Source organism: Triturus cristatus, chromosome 3_2, assembly GCF_964204655.1.
Source record: "Triturus cristatus chromosome 3_2, aTriCri1.1, whole genome shotgun sequence".
In the NCBI taxonomy this organism is placed as follows: domain Eukaryota; kingdom Metazoa; phylum Chordata; class Amphibia; order Caudata; family Salamandridae; genus Triturus; species Triturus cristatus.
Genome location: NC_140584.1, coordinates 324,206,022 through 324,221,658, shown reverse-complemented (window position 1 = coordinate 324,221,658; position 15,637 = coordinate 324,206,022). Strand labels below are relative to the sequence as shown.

The window sequence follows — 15,637 nt, the reverse complement described above, 5'->3', positions numbered from 1 at the left end:
CCAATCTCCTGCTTTAAACACACTACCTCAAATATTCCTCAAACTACCTGTGCTATCTTCATTGAGTCTTAGAAGCATGAACTCGTAGCCACCACTTTTTAATCAGCACCCACAATTATGAGAGATTCAGAACTTAAATTCAGCATTCCATGTTCCATTAGTAACAGAGATGCACTTTTCTTTCGATTTATCTGCTGGTCTTGAACTATGGAGACTTCATGGGATATCTCTGATTACGGAGTATCAGATTGAAAAATATGTTGCCTCACTCATCTTGGATGCCAAATCATTTTGGTGAGTTGGTGTGGTTGTTCTTGTTGGAGAATTACACATGGGTCTATTTGGGCAGCACACAATGTTGGCCGTTGGACAGGCTCAAAATTGAATAGTGCTGTTTTCTGTGTTCTTTTTAGTACAAAAAGCTGCAAAATCTATGTTCTGTCGACTTCTGTGATTCTACAGTTGTAACACACTAGAAGGACAGAGAATTGTTAGATTGGTTTGCAGAGAATAGTTTAGATGCAGCACAATGTACTCGCTTTACTTCATTAATAACATGTTTGTTACATCTTTGTTTATTTCTTGGTGACTTTCCAGGATATCTGGTTGCTTCTTATCACTTCTTAAGCAATGCAGGCTTATGCCACATGTAGCTATTCGTATTTAGTGATGGCAAAGCGATTGGTGACTGTAAAATGGTCTACAATGTTTTGTTGTTACACTTGGTGAATACACAAAAGCAACATATTATTTGTAAGTTTCAAGGTTAGAACTTTGACCCTCGGTTTCACCCTAGTTACATAGTAACTTTGTGCATGATTTATATCTCGGCAAATGGGTTACTCCGTCACAACGGTGACGGATATCCCATCTGCCGAAAGAAAAATTCCATAGGATATAATGGAATTTATAAGTCGTTGGATGGGATATTCGTCACCGTTGAGACAGAGTAACCCGTCTGCCAAGATCTAAATCACACCCTTAATCTCGTTTCAACTATTAGCCGTACTTTTAATATGTTTCAACAGAAGACTACAAACAGATATTACCAGCAAGAGCTACCCTCTTTGCAGGGAGAAGAGGGAGCCTTTTGGATTATACTAGTGTGGCTTCAGACATTCTCATTCATAACAATAGAGCAATAATGCAATTTGATAATGCACATCTGCCACCACCCTGCTATACTCTGAACACTAGGACGGTTAGAGGAACCTACTACACTTAGGGCCTTATGTAGGTGGGCTGGCATTTACCACTTCATAAATACCGAATCATACCGATTCGGTATTTATGAAGTGGTAAATGCTATGTAGGTAATTGGTCGGTAAATATTACCGATTCGGAATAATTCGGTAATTACCGAATCGGTATTTAACGAATCGGTAATGAGGCATACCTTCCCATTGATGGGAAGGTATGCCTCATTACCGAATCGGTAAATACCGATTCTGTAATGGGGGAGCACATGCAAGGGTGGCAGGGTGTCACATTGACACCCTGTTGCACCCCTGATTCGGCCATGTGTGCACATGTGGCACACATACATGCCCTGAGGGCATGTGTGTCTGCCACATTGCACACATCTACGGGCAAAATAATGCATTTACACACATATTCCTCATTTACCACCAACTATTAGTTGGTGGTAAATAACGAATCCCCACACACACCACACAGTCCCCCTACATCTGATTTCTGTATTCGGAATTTACAGAAGCGGTAAAATTACCTAATCGGTAATTTTACCGATTCGGTAATTTTACCGATTCGGTAAATTCCGAATACAGAAATTCTCCCCCTACATACCTAAAGCCAAAATACCGGTCGGTAACGGTATAATTACCGAAAATCGCCCGTTACCGACCGGTATTTGGCTACCTACATGAGGCCCTAAAGCACTTACATTGGAAAAATAATCCATTGTGGGAAACAAAGCAGGTTGTTGCATTAATACCAGATAGTGCAGAAACCAATCCAATCTTCTGTTGGAGTGATTTGTTAGTTGATTTGCTGAAAACTGTGCACAATACCACTATTTTCACCAGAAAATATATCAGTTGAAGATTCAATAAGATCAGTATACAAAGGGGTTCTAGTACTACCTGGTTCGACACAGCTGAGACATATAATGGAAAATCAACAGAATGGCTCTGAAAATAAGTTTCAGGAACAGATGAAATTGTCAGTTGCCCTAAAGGACGGAAGAAGGGCCATAAAAAGGGTCTAATGAATGCGAAACAAGAATTTAAGTAATCCAATGGGCTTAGGGGTCTAAATTAGATAGTAGATAGGCGCAGAGTCAAGATATGGAATAAATACTGGGCCTGAATAACAAAATTAGAAGCCAGCACAAATAAGCATGAGAAAAACTCTATTCAGAGTAATGGATTTACTTTGAGAGGTCATCCTTATAATTCAGGAGCTTCATGATGAGCAGTAATTTCATCAAACAGCTACAGTATAGACGTTTCTGAGGAACTTGGTTCTCCAACTTTGAAGGATGTTTGTCCATCTGTACCTCCTATTCCGAATGGGATCCCAATAAACATATGAAATCAGATCCAATCTTCTGGATTTGGTGACGCAGTGTCACCATCATTTATTTGTGCTTAATGATACATTAATCTGTAACCCACATAACTGTTGCTCACTTGATTTACACATTATTTAGTAATTATTTTACACATTGTTGTAAATGTTGTTTTATATGTAGATTTAGTAAACAGAAAGAACCACGTTTTCGTTTAACTATATTTAGCATGTGTGCATCTTGACATTATCGTTAATAGCTCTCAGAACCTTAATCTATTTTTCAAATTAATGTTGTGTTTCTTCTTGCTGTTTGTTTCTGGCACCAGAGTCACCATATTCTAATACAAAAATGTTATTTTGTGTTGGCTTACAGTAGGAAGGTCGTAGAGTAGCAATTAACCAGTTGGACAGTTATTTTGAGCACCCACGTGGGATGGAAACTGAGGAGGTGAATACTCCTTTGTGAGATATCGTGAGGATCTTTGATCAGGATGGTGTAAAAGTACGGAGGCATTTGATTGGTTCCTGCTCTGTAGGAACCTGTAGAATGTATCACTTGGATGAAACTGTGGGAAGCCTGTTAGTTAGTTAGATCACCTGCCCCTGTCCACCATTGCAGATGGGTTTCTTTTCCCTGTCTTGAGATCAATGTTCCTTATTTTAAAACTTAGAGAGTTACTCTCGATAGCAAGCACATTCTTCCTCATTCTAATTGAAACCTTCATTTGAATATTCTTTCACTGCTATATTTGCAGACACCTGCTGCTTCTGAATTTTCCCGACTTGCCCACAATCTTAGCTTAGTATTAGGGAGTTTCCTTTATGCATACAAGACTTTGTTTTGATTTTCATATTGCCGTTAATAACTTATTACTCACAATTATTAAATTGAACTATTTGGATCCTGTTCATGTACGCTGTACAGAGGTGTATTTTGATTTATGACCAATTGATTTGATTGAGATTGTAACTTTACTAGTTTGCAAATAAACCTTTATGGTTTGCAGACGTATTCCTCTCTGTTGTTACTGTGAGGCAAAATCTACTGCACTGTCATTGCAATGTTATTGAATTTGTGAATTCAGCCTTGGTTTGAGAAAAATGTCCATCCTAGTATACACAGCAGGGATATGAGTTTGTGCCAAGTTGGCATAGTGCAATACCATCCTTATCTATCCCACTATCAGACTCATCAATTAGCAATCCTGTTTTCAAATTACCTTGAGCAGCAAATCATTCCGTAATCCTGGCTAGGCTAGTCTTCCGCCCCACTTTTAAAAAAGATGATAGACAATCCTAGTAACTATCCTACAATCACCTTACTAAACATGGATATCAAACAGAGGGCAAGGACCTTACTAGAAGAATTGAATGCCTGGGTGAAGAAGGCTAAGCTTTTGTCAGTTTACTAAAGAAGATTGTGTTAAGGATGTGAGACTGCTGACATAATACAGTTAAACATATTAGCACTTAGAGAGGTCAAAACCCATGAGTCCCTCTTTATTCATATTTTTTATATTTCACTTCAGTATTCTGCATCATTAATCGTTCAGGAAACCATGGTGGAAACTAACATAAAGGAGTATTCCAGACACACTTTTAAGGTCTATCAATTGCTATGGGTAGAGTTGACGACTTTGTAACTGGGGAACCAGGTTCAAAACCCAGACTCAGCTCAACATTCTGCAACTCTGAGCAAATCATTTACCCTCCCTTTGCCTACAAACATCTGTAACATTTGTCTGTCATGTAAAACGTCTGGTTGTCATGTAAAGTCCTCTAATGCCTTTGGACCAATTTTGTGATATCAATAAACTACAAGAAGAAATTCACATGGAAGATGACAGTAGAGTGAGGAAAATAATTGTTACCAACCATGGTTTGAAGCAGGGTTGTGTGTTGGCCCCTCTTCCAAACAATCTACATATAGCAGACCTGGGGTTGCATCTACAGGGAACAAGATATGCCCTGTCCGATCTGTGGGGGTAGCAGATGCCACTGATTCAGTATGCAGATAATGTGGGGGTAAGGCAGGACAAAAGAACATATCCCCAAATCCATCTGAATATTATCATACTTAAATCATCAATTTTACAGTATTTGCTGACGAGGTTTTACCTGAATTTGTTGAGTCCATCTGTGTTACCAATTTCAATTGTGTTTTTTCATATATGCATTCCTAAAAATACATACCAGCTTCTCACATTTGGAAACAGGCTGGCCCCGGGTCTACAAAAGGCTTGGAGTTTTTGCCCTAGACATGATTTTGGCTTACAGAGTTCTTGCCCTCTCTCACCACTAAGGCCAGGTTATGGTTTGACCAGCAATTCGTTATATGGACATGCAATTACTTATTGCCTCAACTGAGAGGTGCGAGAGAAGGCATGTTAAAATCTCTAAAATGGGAATAATTTGCCTGAATATCACCGGGTCAAATATGTAATTGAGTAAACATCCTAGAGCTATGAGTAATCCAAGAGGGATGAGGAACGTGAGCGCTTCTTGATGGGCTCCACTGGATACAGCCACATCTCCTTGCAAACATGGCACCTAAAGCCGCTTGCATGCTGCCTTAAATCAAAGCCTTCAGGTGCCTCTTTGTGAAATGAATGAGCTCATTGAGATTGATCTTGGGAATGACTTCTCACACCTCCAAGGAGTGATGATAGCTGTCCTCTCACTGCAGTGGAGTATTGTATGTATTCAAAGCTTTCTTCAAGGAATATACTCATAAAAGCACAACCATACATTTAAAATACATCACATTAAAAATGTTCCTATTTATACATACTGTTAAAACAGTTGTGCATACATAAACAATAAAAATCTTTGGTGTACATTTACACAGAGATTACTTGTTACCCCAGTTATATTACATTAATAGAAATTGCCCTCCGTCTAATGGACCATGCCCACCCCAGATACTTTGCTGTACCCAGAACAATAGGCATATCAGTGGTGGTGCAAATAATTTGTAGCGCCTCAACACCCCTGGTGTCCCTAGATTTCTACAAACAGGAGCTAACCAAACTCTTCTTGGGGTGGCATAAGCTTTACACAGGAATAGAAAGTGACCTATATTTTCCTCAGTTGCACCACAAACCGGGCAGCACGAGGTGGTTGAACTCCTCCACCTACCCGTCAGTGATCTCAGAGGAAGGGCACCTGATCTTAACTGGAAGAAAAGCTTCCTATCCCCTGGGTTAGTAATACTGTCCCAGTATAGTTCCAATACAGGACACAGTTTGATTTCTAAGAAACGCCCCGCCATTGTGTCTGATCTCGTTCTACTCCGGAATCTGCCATCTATCCAGTCCCAATATAAGCTTTTAATTATGTTTTTACTTGGAAAGGGTTCCCCAGATGGATTATCCCACAGATTGGAGAGGCCGATGTCACCTAGAGCAGTCCTAAGATTTTTTAACCAGACTATTTTATGAAAGGTGTCAGCTTTAATTATGGCAAGGAACCCCTCTGCATAATGCCGTATCTCTGGGATAGTCCAGAGGCGTCTCCAATAGAGAATCGGGCGCAATCACGCTCGGTCACTAACTGATCTTCTCCCTAAATCAAGACCAAGCGGGATTAATGGTGTACTCTGAGGGAGACCCGTGATTCTCCTAAGGAACCTATTCTCCGATATTTGCAAGGGGAGAAGCCTCTCGAAACCCCACAGCTCAGCCCCATATAGGGCAGACCCAATAGCCTTGGCATCATATACTGCCAGGACTGGTTTTATAGGCTTTGATTTAGACTTTTTGTGTTCCACCCGAAGTGCCCCCGAAATCTGTTGATGCCTCAGGACCGCCTTTTCTATATGTTGAGACCATTTTAGATTGTTTGCTATCTGCACCCCAAGGTAGGTAAATACAGTAACCACCTCAAGCTCACAGTTGTTCGGAAGTATTTTAGGCCGGGGTCTACGTTTTGGTGAGAAGGCCATCAGCTTGGTCTTGCCCACGTTAACTTCCAGGCCATGTTCCCCACAGAAAAGATCGAAGATGTTTAAAGCTCGCTGCAAGCCAGCCGGTGTTTTAGACAAAATCAGCGTATCGTCGGCAAACATCAGGATCGGATCCCTGAGGCCCGCCAACGAGGGTGCATCGACACTGGCATCCAGCATCCGAGCCACAATTCCGTTAATAAATAGGGGAAAAAGCAGGGGGGCCATAGCACACCTCTGTCGTACTCCGCGTTCAATCAGAAAGTCGGCAGATGATTCACCATTCATACCCCACTGAGCTTTGGCGAAATTACACTCATGCAGCCTCATTATCAGAGTGAGTAACTCAGCCGGAAGGCCTATTTCGCTCAGAACTGCCCAGAGCTTTCTCCTCGGTACCAGGTCGAAGGCAGCCCGCAAGTCGACAAAGGCAACATACAGGCTACCCTCGCCGAGCACCACCGTCCCCCACTGCAGCACAGCAAAGCGAAACACTTGGTCGACTGTGCTTGTAGCCCGCCGAAAACCAGCCTGATAAGGGGACAGGGCGCTGTTCTCATCTACCCAGTCCATTAGTCGATTTACCACCATTCTCCCTGCCACTTTTTGGATAGTGGCAATCAAACTTATCGGCCTATAATTGGCCGGGAGGGACCGATTCCCTTTTTTATATATGGGTATAATATTTGCTCCCTTCCATAACTCTGGGACTGCCGTTCCCTTCGCAATAGCATTTCCCAAAAGGAATACATACCTAGCCCACCTCGCCTTATCGTTTATAAAAACATCAGAGGGTATCCCATCTAGACCCGGGGCCCTTCCCCCTTGGGCAGAGCATATTGCAACTTCAGTTTCTTTAAGGGAAAATAAATTCCCAGTGGGGAATACATCTGAAATTACTTCCACATCCTTAAACTCGGTAATCTCAGCATATTGGGGTTTGAAATAATCCACCCAGGCACCCTCAGCGACATTATTGTCGGGTTTATTTGGAGTTCCACCTCTACCCCACTTGACAATATTCCAAAATAACCTGGAATCCTTAGCCCCCGAGGCCTCCTTTAGTTCTACCCAATACTTTTCGTCCCATGTTTTCTTTGCTAGCGATACGCTAACCTTGTAGTGCTTCCTAGCCTCGCTAATCGCTGCCCTGTCCCTATTCCTGATTGCTCTGTCCCAAGCTTAGCCTGGCTTCCCTGCACTGATGATTGAACCACCTAGCTGGTTTGGGTGGTTGTTTCCTATTTATCTTGCGGGACCACAAGAAATGCGGTTTTAAAAGGGAAAAGAGTTTATTGTGTATGTCCGTTATTTCCCTAGAACCTGGGATTACGGGGCTTGCAGCCTCCATAGCAGCGATTGCAGTATCCACCTCGGAACTTATAAAGTCCATAGATTCTGCATTCGCCAATACACTCGGCCAGTTAAGTCTGCGCATGTCATTAGCCATGATAGGCATTGGGCCGTCACTTAATTGAGGGTTCCCTGATATGGCCATCCACCAGTTATGGGTCACACAGAGGGGATTGTGGTCACTTTCCAGTCTACCCTCGATTTTCATGTCACATACCAACTGCCACAAATTGAGGCTGCAAAGGACATAGTCTATCCGACTTTGGTTATGACCATTGTCGAATGTACAGGCACCTTCCCTATCGCCCTTCGTCCTCCCATTTAGGGCTCTCAACCCATGTCCCAGGCAAATGGCATTCAGTTGTAATATATCTTTCGTCCACCGCTTAACAGGTGCCAGATTTAAAGTTGGAACACCCCATTGCGTATCCTCCTCTTGCCCTAGGGGATCATCCGAACTATCCAATGGTTCGAAAGTCCTATTTAGGTCACCAGCTACTACAACTTTGTTACCCAGGGACTGCGATTCCAAAAAAGTGGACAAAGCCTCTAGAATGGGTGAAATCCCAGTGGTACTGCCCCTGGCATAGATGTTGTATATATCTATCCCTCCCCACTTTTCTGAGGCTATTCTTAGCATTTGGATGTCCTTACAACCCAAATCCACCACTTTGATTGTTATTTGAAGACATTGCCTTATCCAGATTGTGAGGCCTCCCATCGGTCGACCCCTAGCGCCTCTACTGGCCGGGATTGAAAAATTTAAGTAACCAGGAAGAAATATAGGGTCACAAGCCCATGTCTCCTGGAATAAACAAACTTCAAAGCCATTGACGAAATCCATCCAGTTTTGGGACATCAACTTGCTACTCAGCCCCGCGATGTTCCATGAAAAAAACTTCCCTAGACTGGGGCCGTCTATGGGTACTGCTCCTACACAGGACATCCCAAAGTCGTTTGTTAAGATTCCGTCATATCCCTCCCTCTCTCGGGTGGTATCCTCAGTGTTGTGATCAACCTCCTGGGTGCCAACAGTGCTAAGTGTAATTAGTTCCTCATTTTCAGAGTCCCCAGAAATGTAAATACACTCCCCACATATTTCCTCCAAAATCACAGTCTCCCAACCAGTTCTCATTTCATTTGGTTCCACATTTTTAGTCAAAACAGTTAACACAGGCTCCCCACATATATCCCAACGGGTCATACCTTCCCTACTGTTCGTGGAATAATCTGAATTTGGTCAATAAACCCACCCCGGATCTTTCATCACTTCAAAACGATTGTACGTTGGTCCATTATAAAAGTTGCCCCGTTGTATGGGTACAGTGAAAGGAACAAACCCTGGGGAGGGGAGATTGTTATAGCAACCTAGTTCACTGATCATACCAAATTGAACACCTGTTGGTCTTGGATAAAAGAATGTAAGATCAACAACACCAATTCCACCACTGCTTGTGCCCCAATTTTGCTTCGTGATCAGACGTGCCAACCTAGGATCTTGAAAATTAACAACTATACACTCCCCCCCCCAAGTGCTTAGGAGTACAACCTGTCCAGTCTGTCCTTCTCACTCCAATAATCAGCCCGTCCACTTCCCCGGGCAGTGGTCTATTTACCTTTAACCAGTGCATTACCTTGTTTTTTAGCATCTGGAAGGATTCTCTTTGCCCAGCCAACAAAGGTGGTACATTAGTAAGGACAGCCACGAAAGGATAAGAATCTGGAGTGAGATTCATAGGAGGTATCCTATGGGGTGCCTTCATCGGGAGGGTGTTAGGCAGGATAATGGCAGGTGCAGCAGGACCGGATGTTGGAATACTTGGTGGTAGTTGGGAACTATTCAATACAGTATTATTAGTTTTGGAACTGTCATTGTTACCCCTAGCAGGAACACCAAGACAAGGTGTTGAAATGCTTGGTGAGGGTTGGGAACCATTAGATACAGGATTGCCACTTTTGGAGCTATCTTTATTACCTATAGCCACAGTATCAGGCAGCTTGTTTTTTTTAGTGGTATTACTACTTGGACGGTCCGACAAATCTAAATTAGTCTTGGGGATATGTCCCTTCGACTGAGGCCTACTTGCAATGCTGACTACGGGGGGAGGAGGCTCAGCGATGGACACACCATTTGCCTGACCATTTGGTTTCGGAAGATTGATACTATCCCCCATCCTAGGGTGGGACTTGATTAGGGATTTGGTGGAAAAAAGTTATCTAGAGTAGCCTGCTCAAAAGGATCTAACCGATCAGCCAATTTTTTAACTCGTTCCTCAATAGGAGTCAAGAGAGACCTCATCAGCCTCTCCAACTCGTGGAGCAGGGGTGGAGCAGAAGATAAGGTCTCAGTCAACACCATCGCTGAGGGGTCATTCGTGTTAGATACAGGACTAGCCGGAACAACTCCGTCTTTGACAATCTTAACCCCACCAGAGCCAGCCCTAATAGACTCGCAGGAAGGGCGTAGACATATTCCAACCTTCCTTATTTTTCTCAGATGTTTAGGAAGATAGCACTTCTTCGGGGCAGCACTTCTTTTATTACTTGGTTTAGTTTTAGCCACGTGAGTTGACACACTCGGTTGGGCAGTGGTCACCTGCCCTGTAGGTAAACCAGTTAGTATAATGGACGAGGTAGAAGGCAAAATGGGCACATCGTGACCCACACACGAGCCAGCCAACAACTCTGGTGAAGGGGGAAAGGCGTAAGGCATTTCCAGTACAGCTGGCAGGGTTAGGGATGACAGGGGAGGAACCAATGCCGGGAAACCCTGAGGTGGCCGTTTCTCCAAAGGAACTTTAAGGAGTTCAATAGATAACCTACGCTCGGCACGCCTCTCCTCCAAAGCGATCTCTTTGTCAATATCTAGGGTTACCCGACTAAAGTATTTGTCTAGAGGACCCAAAGTGGCTGACCCCACCTCGGCCTGAGTAGAGATCTGGGCAGTGGTATTTGAAGGAGAAGACATACTTTGCAGCCAACGAGCTTTAAAAAGAACAATACTATATAAACAAACACCCGAGGTCTCTAGATACAGGGAACGTACTGTAACAAGTGGTCAGAGGGCGCAATGTCAGAGAGCGGGCCCAGCCCAGCCTCCTTCAGCCCCTGACGGCCACAGACGGTCCCGCCCTTGTCCCGGGCTTCTCCCAGGACGCTCCCGCGCGCTCCCGCGCAGCGGAAGTAAGCTCAACTGTTATAGATCAGACGTGACACGCAGGGGGCGGGGCTGACATGGAGAGCGGGCCAGGTGTTCTCAATCGGCCAGGCAGGGACTCCTGGCAGACCGACTCCCTGCAGAAACGCTCGCAGCCCTGCCTAAGAGCCCCAGCACAACACAGACTGCACAGCCTCTCCACAGATTCCCCAGCGGCAATTCCAATGAAGCGGGACCCGCGAAGCGGGTCCGGCGAACAGTGGGCTCAAAAACAGTACAACAGCCCAAGGCCAGAACAACCTCCGCATAGTGGGGGTCCCGGAGCGTGAGGAGGGGGCTGATGCAGTCCGATACCTGGAGGACTGGCTTCGGGCCGAGGTGGCCCCGGAGGGGCTGTCTCCGTTCTTTGCCCTCGAGAGGGCTCACAGAGACCCGGCGAGGCCTCCCAAGCCGGGTGCACCCCCAAGACCGCTGGTGGTGCGACTGCTGCACTACAGAGACAGAGATCATATCCTGCAGAAGGCTCGAGAGAAACAGCGCTTGCAGATTGGAAACTCTAGGGTGATGATCTTCCAAGATTTCACGCGGGAGGTTCAGAAGCAGCGGACCTCCTTTGTGGGTGTTAAGAGGAAATTGCGGCAGCTTCAGGTTCCTTACGCAATGCTCTTCCCAGCGAGGCTGAGAGTGGTGGATGGCTCTCGCACGCACTTCTTCACCGCTCCGCAAGATGTGTGGAGCTGGTTGGAAACTCGCCCGACGAGCCCGGGCCGGAAGTCGCCGGTGACTGCTGAGGGGAGAGGAGATTCGGCTGCTGCGAGTCCGACAAGGGCGCCCTCGGTGCCGGATCCACGCCTAGAGCGGGACAGAGCGGTGCGGGCAGTGGTAGAGATCAGCAGAGGTAGCAACAGCCCGGTCTCTGTTTCTTCTGGTCGAGCGAGGGGAGGTTCACAGGTTTCCCTGGATGGCAGCGCGACTGGGGATTCTGACACTGAGCTCCCGGTGGTAACCCTGCAGACGGCGGAATTGTTCGGCTGAGCGGAGACTGGAGGGCAAGGATGGTCAATCTGTGTTGCAACCCGGAACTGAGGAGTGAGGGGACCGCGACCCATTGCATGTGGGGGATTTGACCCTTAGTGACTGGCTTTAATGGGGCTCCCACAGGGCTGTTGCTGGTCCTGATATATGTAGCGGGGGAGGGCTGGCGGGGGGTTCTGAGTTCCGCTTTGGGTCTGCGCACGTCTCACTTTCTAAGCTGACAAGGTTGTTGTTTTTCTTAGTTTGGATGGGGACTAGTTTTGGGGAACCTATCCTGGGGTGTGGGAGTTGGGAGCGTTGGGGATTTGGGGATGGGGGGGGTGGGACCAAGCATGTCGCAAGGGGAACTTGGATACATGGTGCTAATGCTGTCATGTCATGGCTGCCGCCGTAGGGATTAAATGTCTCTCTTGGAATATTAGGGGGATGCATAGTATGTCTCGCCGCCACAAGATACATGCCTACCTTCGTCGCCGTGGGGTGCAGATAGCTCTGCTCCAGGAAACTCACTTGAACAAACAGGAGGGGCTGGCACTGCAGCGGAGGTGGCGGGGACAGGTGTTCTGTACCACATATTCAGCCTCTGCCAGAGGGGTGTTGATCTGGGTGCGGGCGGGGGTGCCATTTCAATCCACTGGGCAAGTGGTTGACCCAGAAGGCAGATATGTGATAGTGACGGGGCGACTGGATGGTAGGGATATTGTGATAGGAAGTGTTTATGCCCCCAACACGGACCAGGCTTCATTCTTTGCACGTCTCTCTGGGGCCTTGGCCCCCTTGTTGACTGGCTCGGTGCTCCTGGGGGGTGACTTTAACTGCATCACGGATGTCTGCATGGACCGTTCCCATCCCCCCCTTGTTGACTCCCCTGTGCGTAGGTTGGCAGAGGTCCGGAGGGATTGGCAGAGACAATGGGGACTGACTGATACCTGGAGAGCACATCACCCGGGGGAGAGGGATTATTCTTATTTCTCTTCAATGCACGATCTCCATGTTCGCTTAGATTCAATCCTTAGCTCCCCTGACGTGCATGGGGCAATGGTGCACAGTGAGTACCTGGCCCGGACAACCTCGGATCACAATCCTTTGCTGACAGTCCTACATTGGTTGCGGGAGCGGCCGGCTATTCCCACGTGGCGACTTCGACCTGACACGCTGGAGGATCCGGTGTTTCGTGCCAACATTGGATCAGCTATAGAGGACTATTTTCGAGTTAACGCCCGTACGGCGTCATCCCTGGGGGTAGAATGGGACGCCTTTAAGGTGGTGATTCGGGGGCGATGCATTGGTGAGGTGGTGGGAGTGCGCAGAGTGTTACTGCGGGATGTCCAGTCGGCAGAACGGCGGGTGCGCGATAGGGAAAGGCTGAGACCGGAGCGCCCGGACGAACAGGCGGGGCTTCTTGAGGCGCGAGAGGAGTTGGCAGTCCAGATTGAGAAATTGCGTTGTTTTGACTATAAAGCTTACGTGGACAGGGCGCATGTGGAACGTGATAAGGTGGGGGCATTGCTGGCCTGGCTGGCCAATCCGGCCCGCAGGGGGACCCCGATAGCAGAACTGAGGGGGCAGGGTACAGAGGTACTATACACCCAAAAAGGCATTAATGATCACTTCCTACAGTACTACGCAGAGTTGTATCGGAGTGGGGCGGACCCTGGTTGTCCAACAGATGCGGAATTCTTGCCGGGTGCGGGGCTTCCAAAACTTGTGGCGGCAGATGCTGAGGCGCTGGGTCGGGATGTAGAAGCGGGCGAAATCCGTAGTGCCATAAAGCACATGGCTAGGAACAAAACCCCGGGCACCGATGGACTCCCCATCGAGTTTTATGCAGCGTATGCGGAGGTGCTAGTACCCTGCTTGGTGGCACTGTATAATGGGGCGCGCCGAGGGGGGACTCTCCCTCCTGCCACCACGCGAGAAGCCCTCATAGTTCCCCTTCTTAAGCCGGGTAAACCTGCTTGGGAGCGGTCCTCATATAGGCCGCTGGCGATGCTCAACCTCGACTACAAGATTTTGAGTCGTATTCTGGCTAGTCGTCTGATGCCCCATATGTTGCAACTGATCCATGAGGATCAGGCTGGGTTCATCCCCACCCACAATACTGCAATGAATGTACGCAGATTGATGCGCATCTTAGGTTCTGACTCCTATGACAAGGAGGAGGCCTGCATATTCGCGGTCGACATTGAAAAGGCTTTTGATAGCCTGGAGTGGCCTTACCTCTTTGATGTCTTGAGGGCTTTCGGGATGGGGGAAGGTTTTGTTCAATGGACGGCGCTTCTTTATAGTGCTTCCACTGCTAGGGTGCGGACGGGGGCTTGATATCTAGTGCCTGTGCGGTCGCTCGGGGAACGAGACAGGGGTGCCCGCTGTCCCCCTTATTATTTGCTTTGGCAATGGAGCCCATGGCCGCTCATGCTAGGCTGGGGCAGTATTTTCCAGGGCTACTAGTCGAGGGACGAAAGCAGCACATAGCATTATATGCGGATGACCTACTGCTCTTCTTACCGAATGCTGGGGAGGCCTTACGAGGGGCGCGGGGTTTGCTGGAGACCCTGGGGAGGGTGGCGGGACTCCGGGTGAATTGGACCAAGTCTTGCCTATTTCCCACGGGCTCGGAGGGGTTGCTACACCAGGGGGATGTCCCATGGGAATCCCGGTGTTTGCCTTACTTGGGAACCAGGATATATCATGATCCCGCTGATTTGTTAGAGGGTAACGTGGGGCGAGCGATAAGAGGGGCGAAAACCTGCTTTGAGTTCTGGGGCACTCTCCCATTGTCGGTGGCCGGCAGGGTCGCCTTAGTGAAAATGGTGATTTTTGCCCAGATTTCTTTATTACTTTGGGACTCTTCCAATCTGGATTCCGGGAAAGCTATTTGCTCAGCTGACCTCGTTGATTACGGGGTTCATCTGGGGTGCGGGGAGACGGAGGGTAGCGCTGAGTACTCTACAGCGTCCTAGGAGTGAGGGCGGCCTTGCGTTGCCGGACCTGGAGTCCTATTACCACGCTGCGCAGCTCCAGTGGTTCACAAAGTGGGTGGCGGATCACATCAGGCATCCGGAGGCGCAGGGAGGGGCGGATCCGAGCTGGTCCCAATTATCATGTGTGCTGCTACGGGTGCCGATGAGGAATACCTCACTTCCCCCGGACTTGAGGGTGGTTCGACAGTGCTGGGCGCGGTTGGCCAGGAGGGCGCGTGTGATCATTCCCTATGCACCTGAGATCCCGTTGCGAATGTGTGAGGCGCTACCCCACGGGGGAGACTGGAACCGGTTATTGGCCTGGGAGGAGGGGGGAGTTATGGCATTGGGAGACTTGTATGAGGACGGTAACCTGTTACCTTTTGACGACTTTAGGGAGCGGCATGATCTCCTGCGGGGGGACTTCCTATTCCATGCAGCCTTGACTGCGGCCGTCAGGAAGCACTGGCGGAAGGGGATGATGGAGCCGGACACATCACTTACCTGTCAGTATGTAGTGATGGGGACGGGTGTCTATAAGGCGGTGACTTGCCTCTATGGGCGGATTACTGGCGATCTGCGGCGTCCCCTGGCTGCCCTGCGCGTTAAGTGGGAGGCGGATCTGGGAGCACCTCTTACGGACAAAAGCTGGGA

General features: G+C 47.6%; 1 protein-coding gene across 1 annotated transcript in view; it reads right to left on the bottom strand.

Moving 5' to 3' along the window:
* Positions 1 to 10,002, bottom strand: part of LOC146857284 (uromodulin-like) — a 1,099,666-nt gene extending 1,089,664 nt beyond the window's left edge. The window contains exon 1 of the mRNA XM_085647029.1: positions 9,804 to 10,002. Within this exon, the coding sequence (XP_085503155.1) occupies positions 9,804 to 10,002 (199 nt within the window). The remainder of the gene's footprint in view (positions 1 to 9,803) is intronic.
* Between the last annotated feature and the right edge of the window lie 5,635 nt (positions 10,003 to 15,637).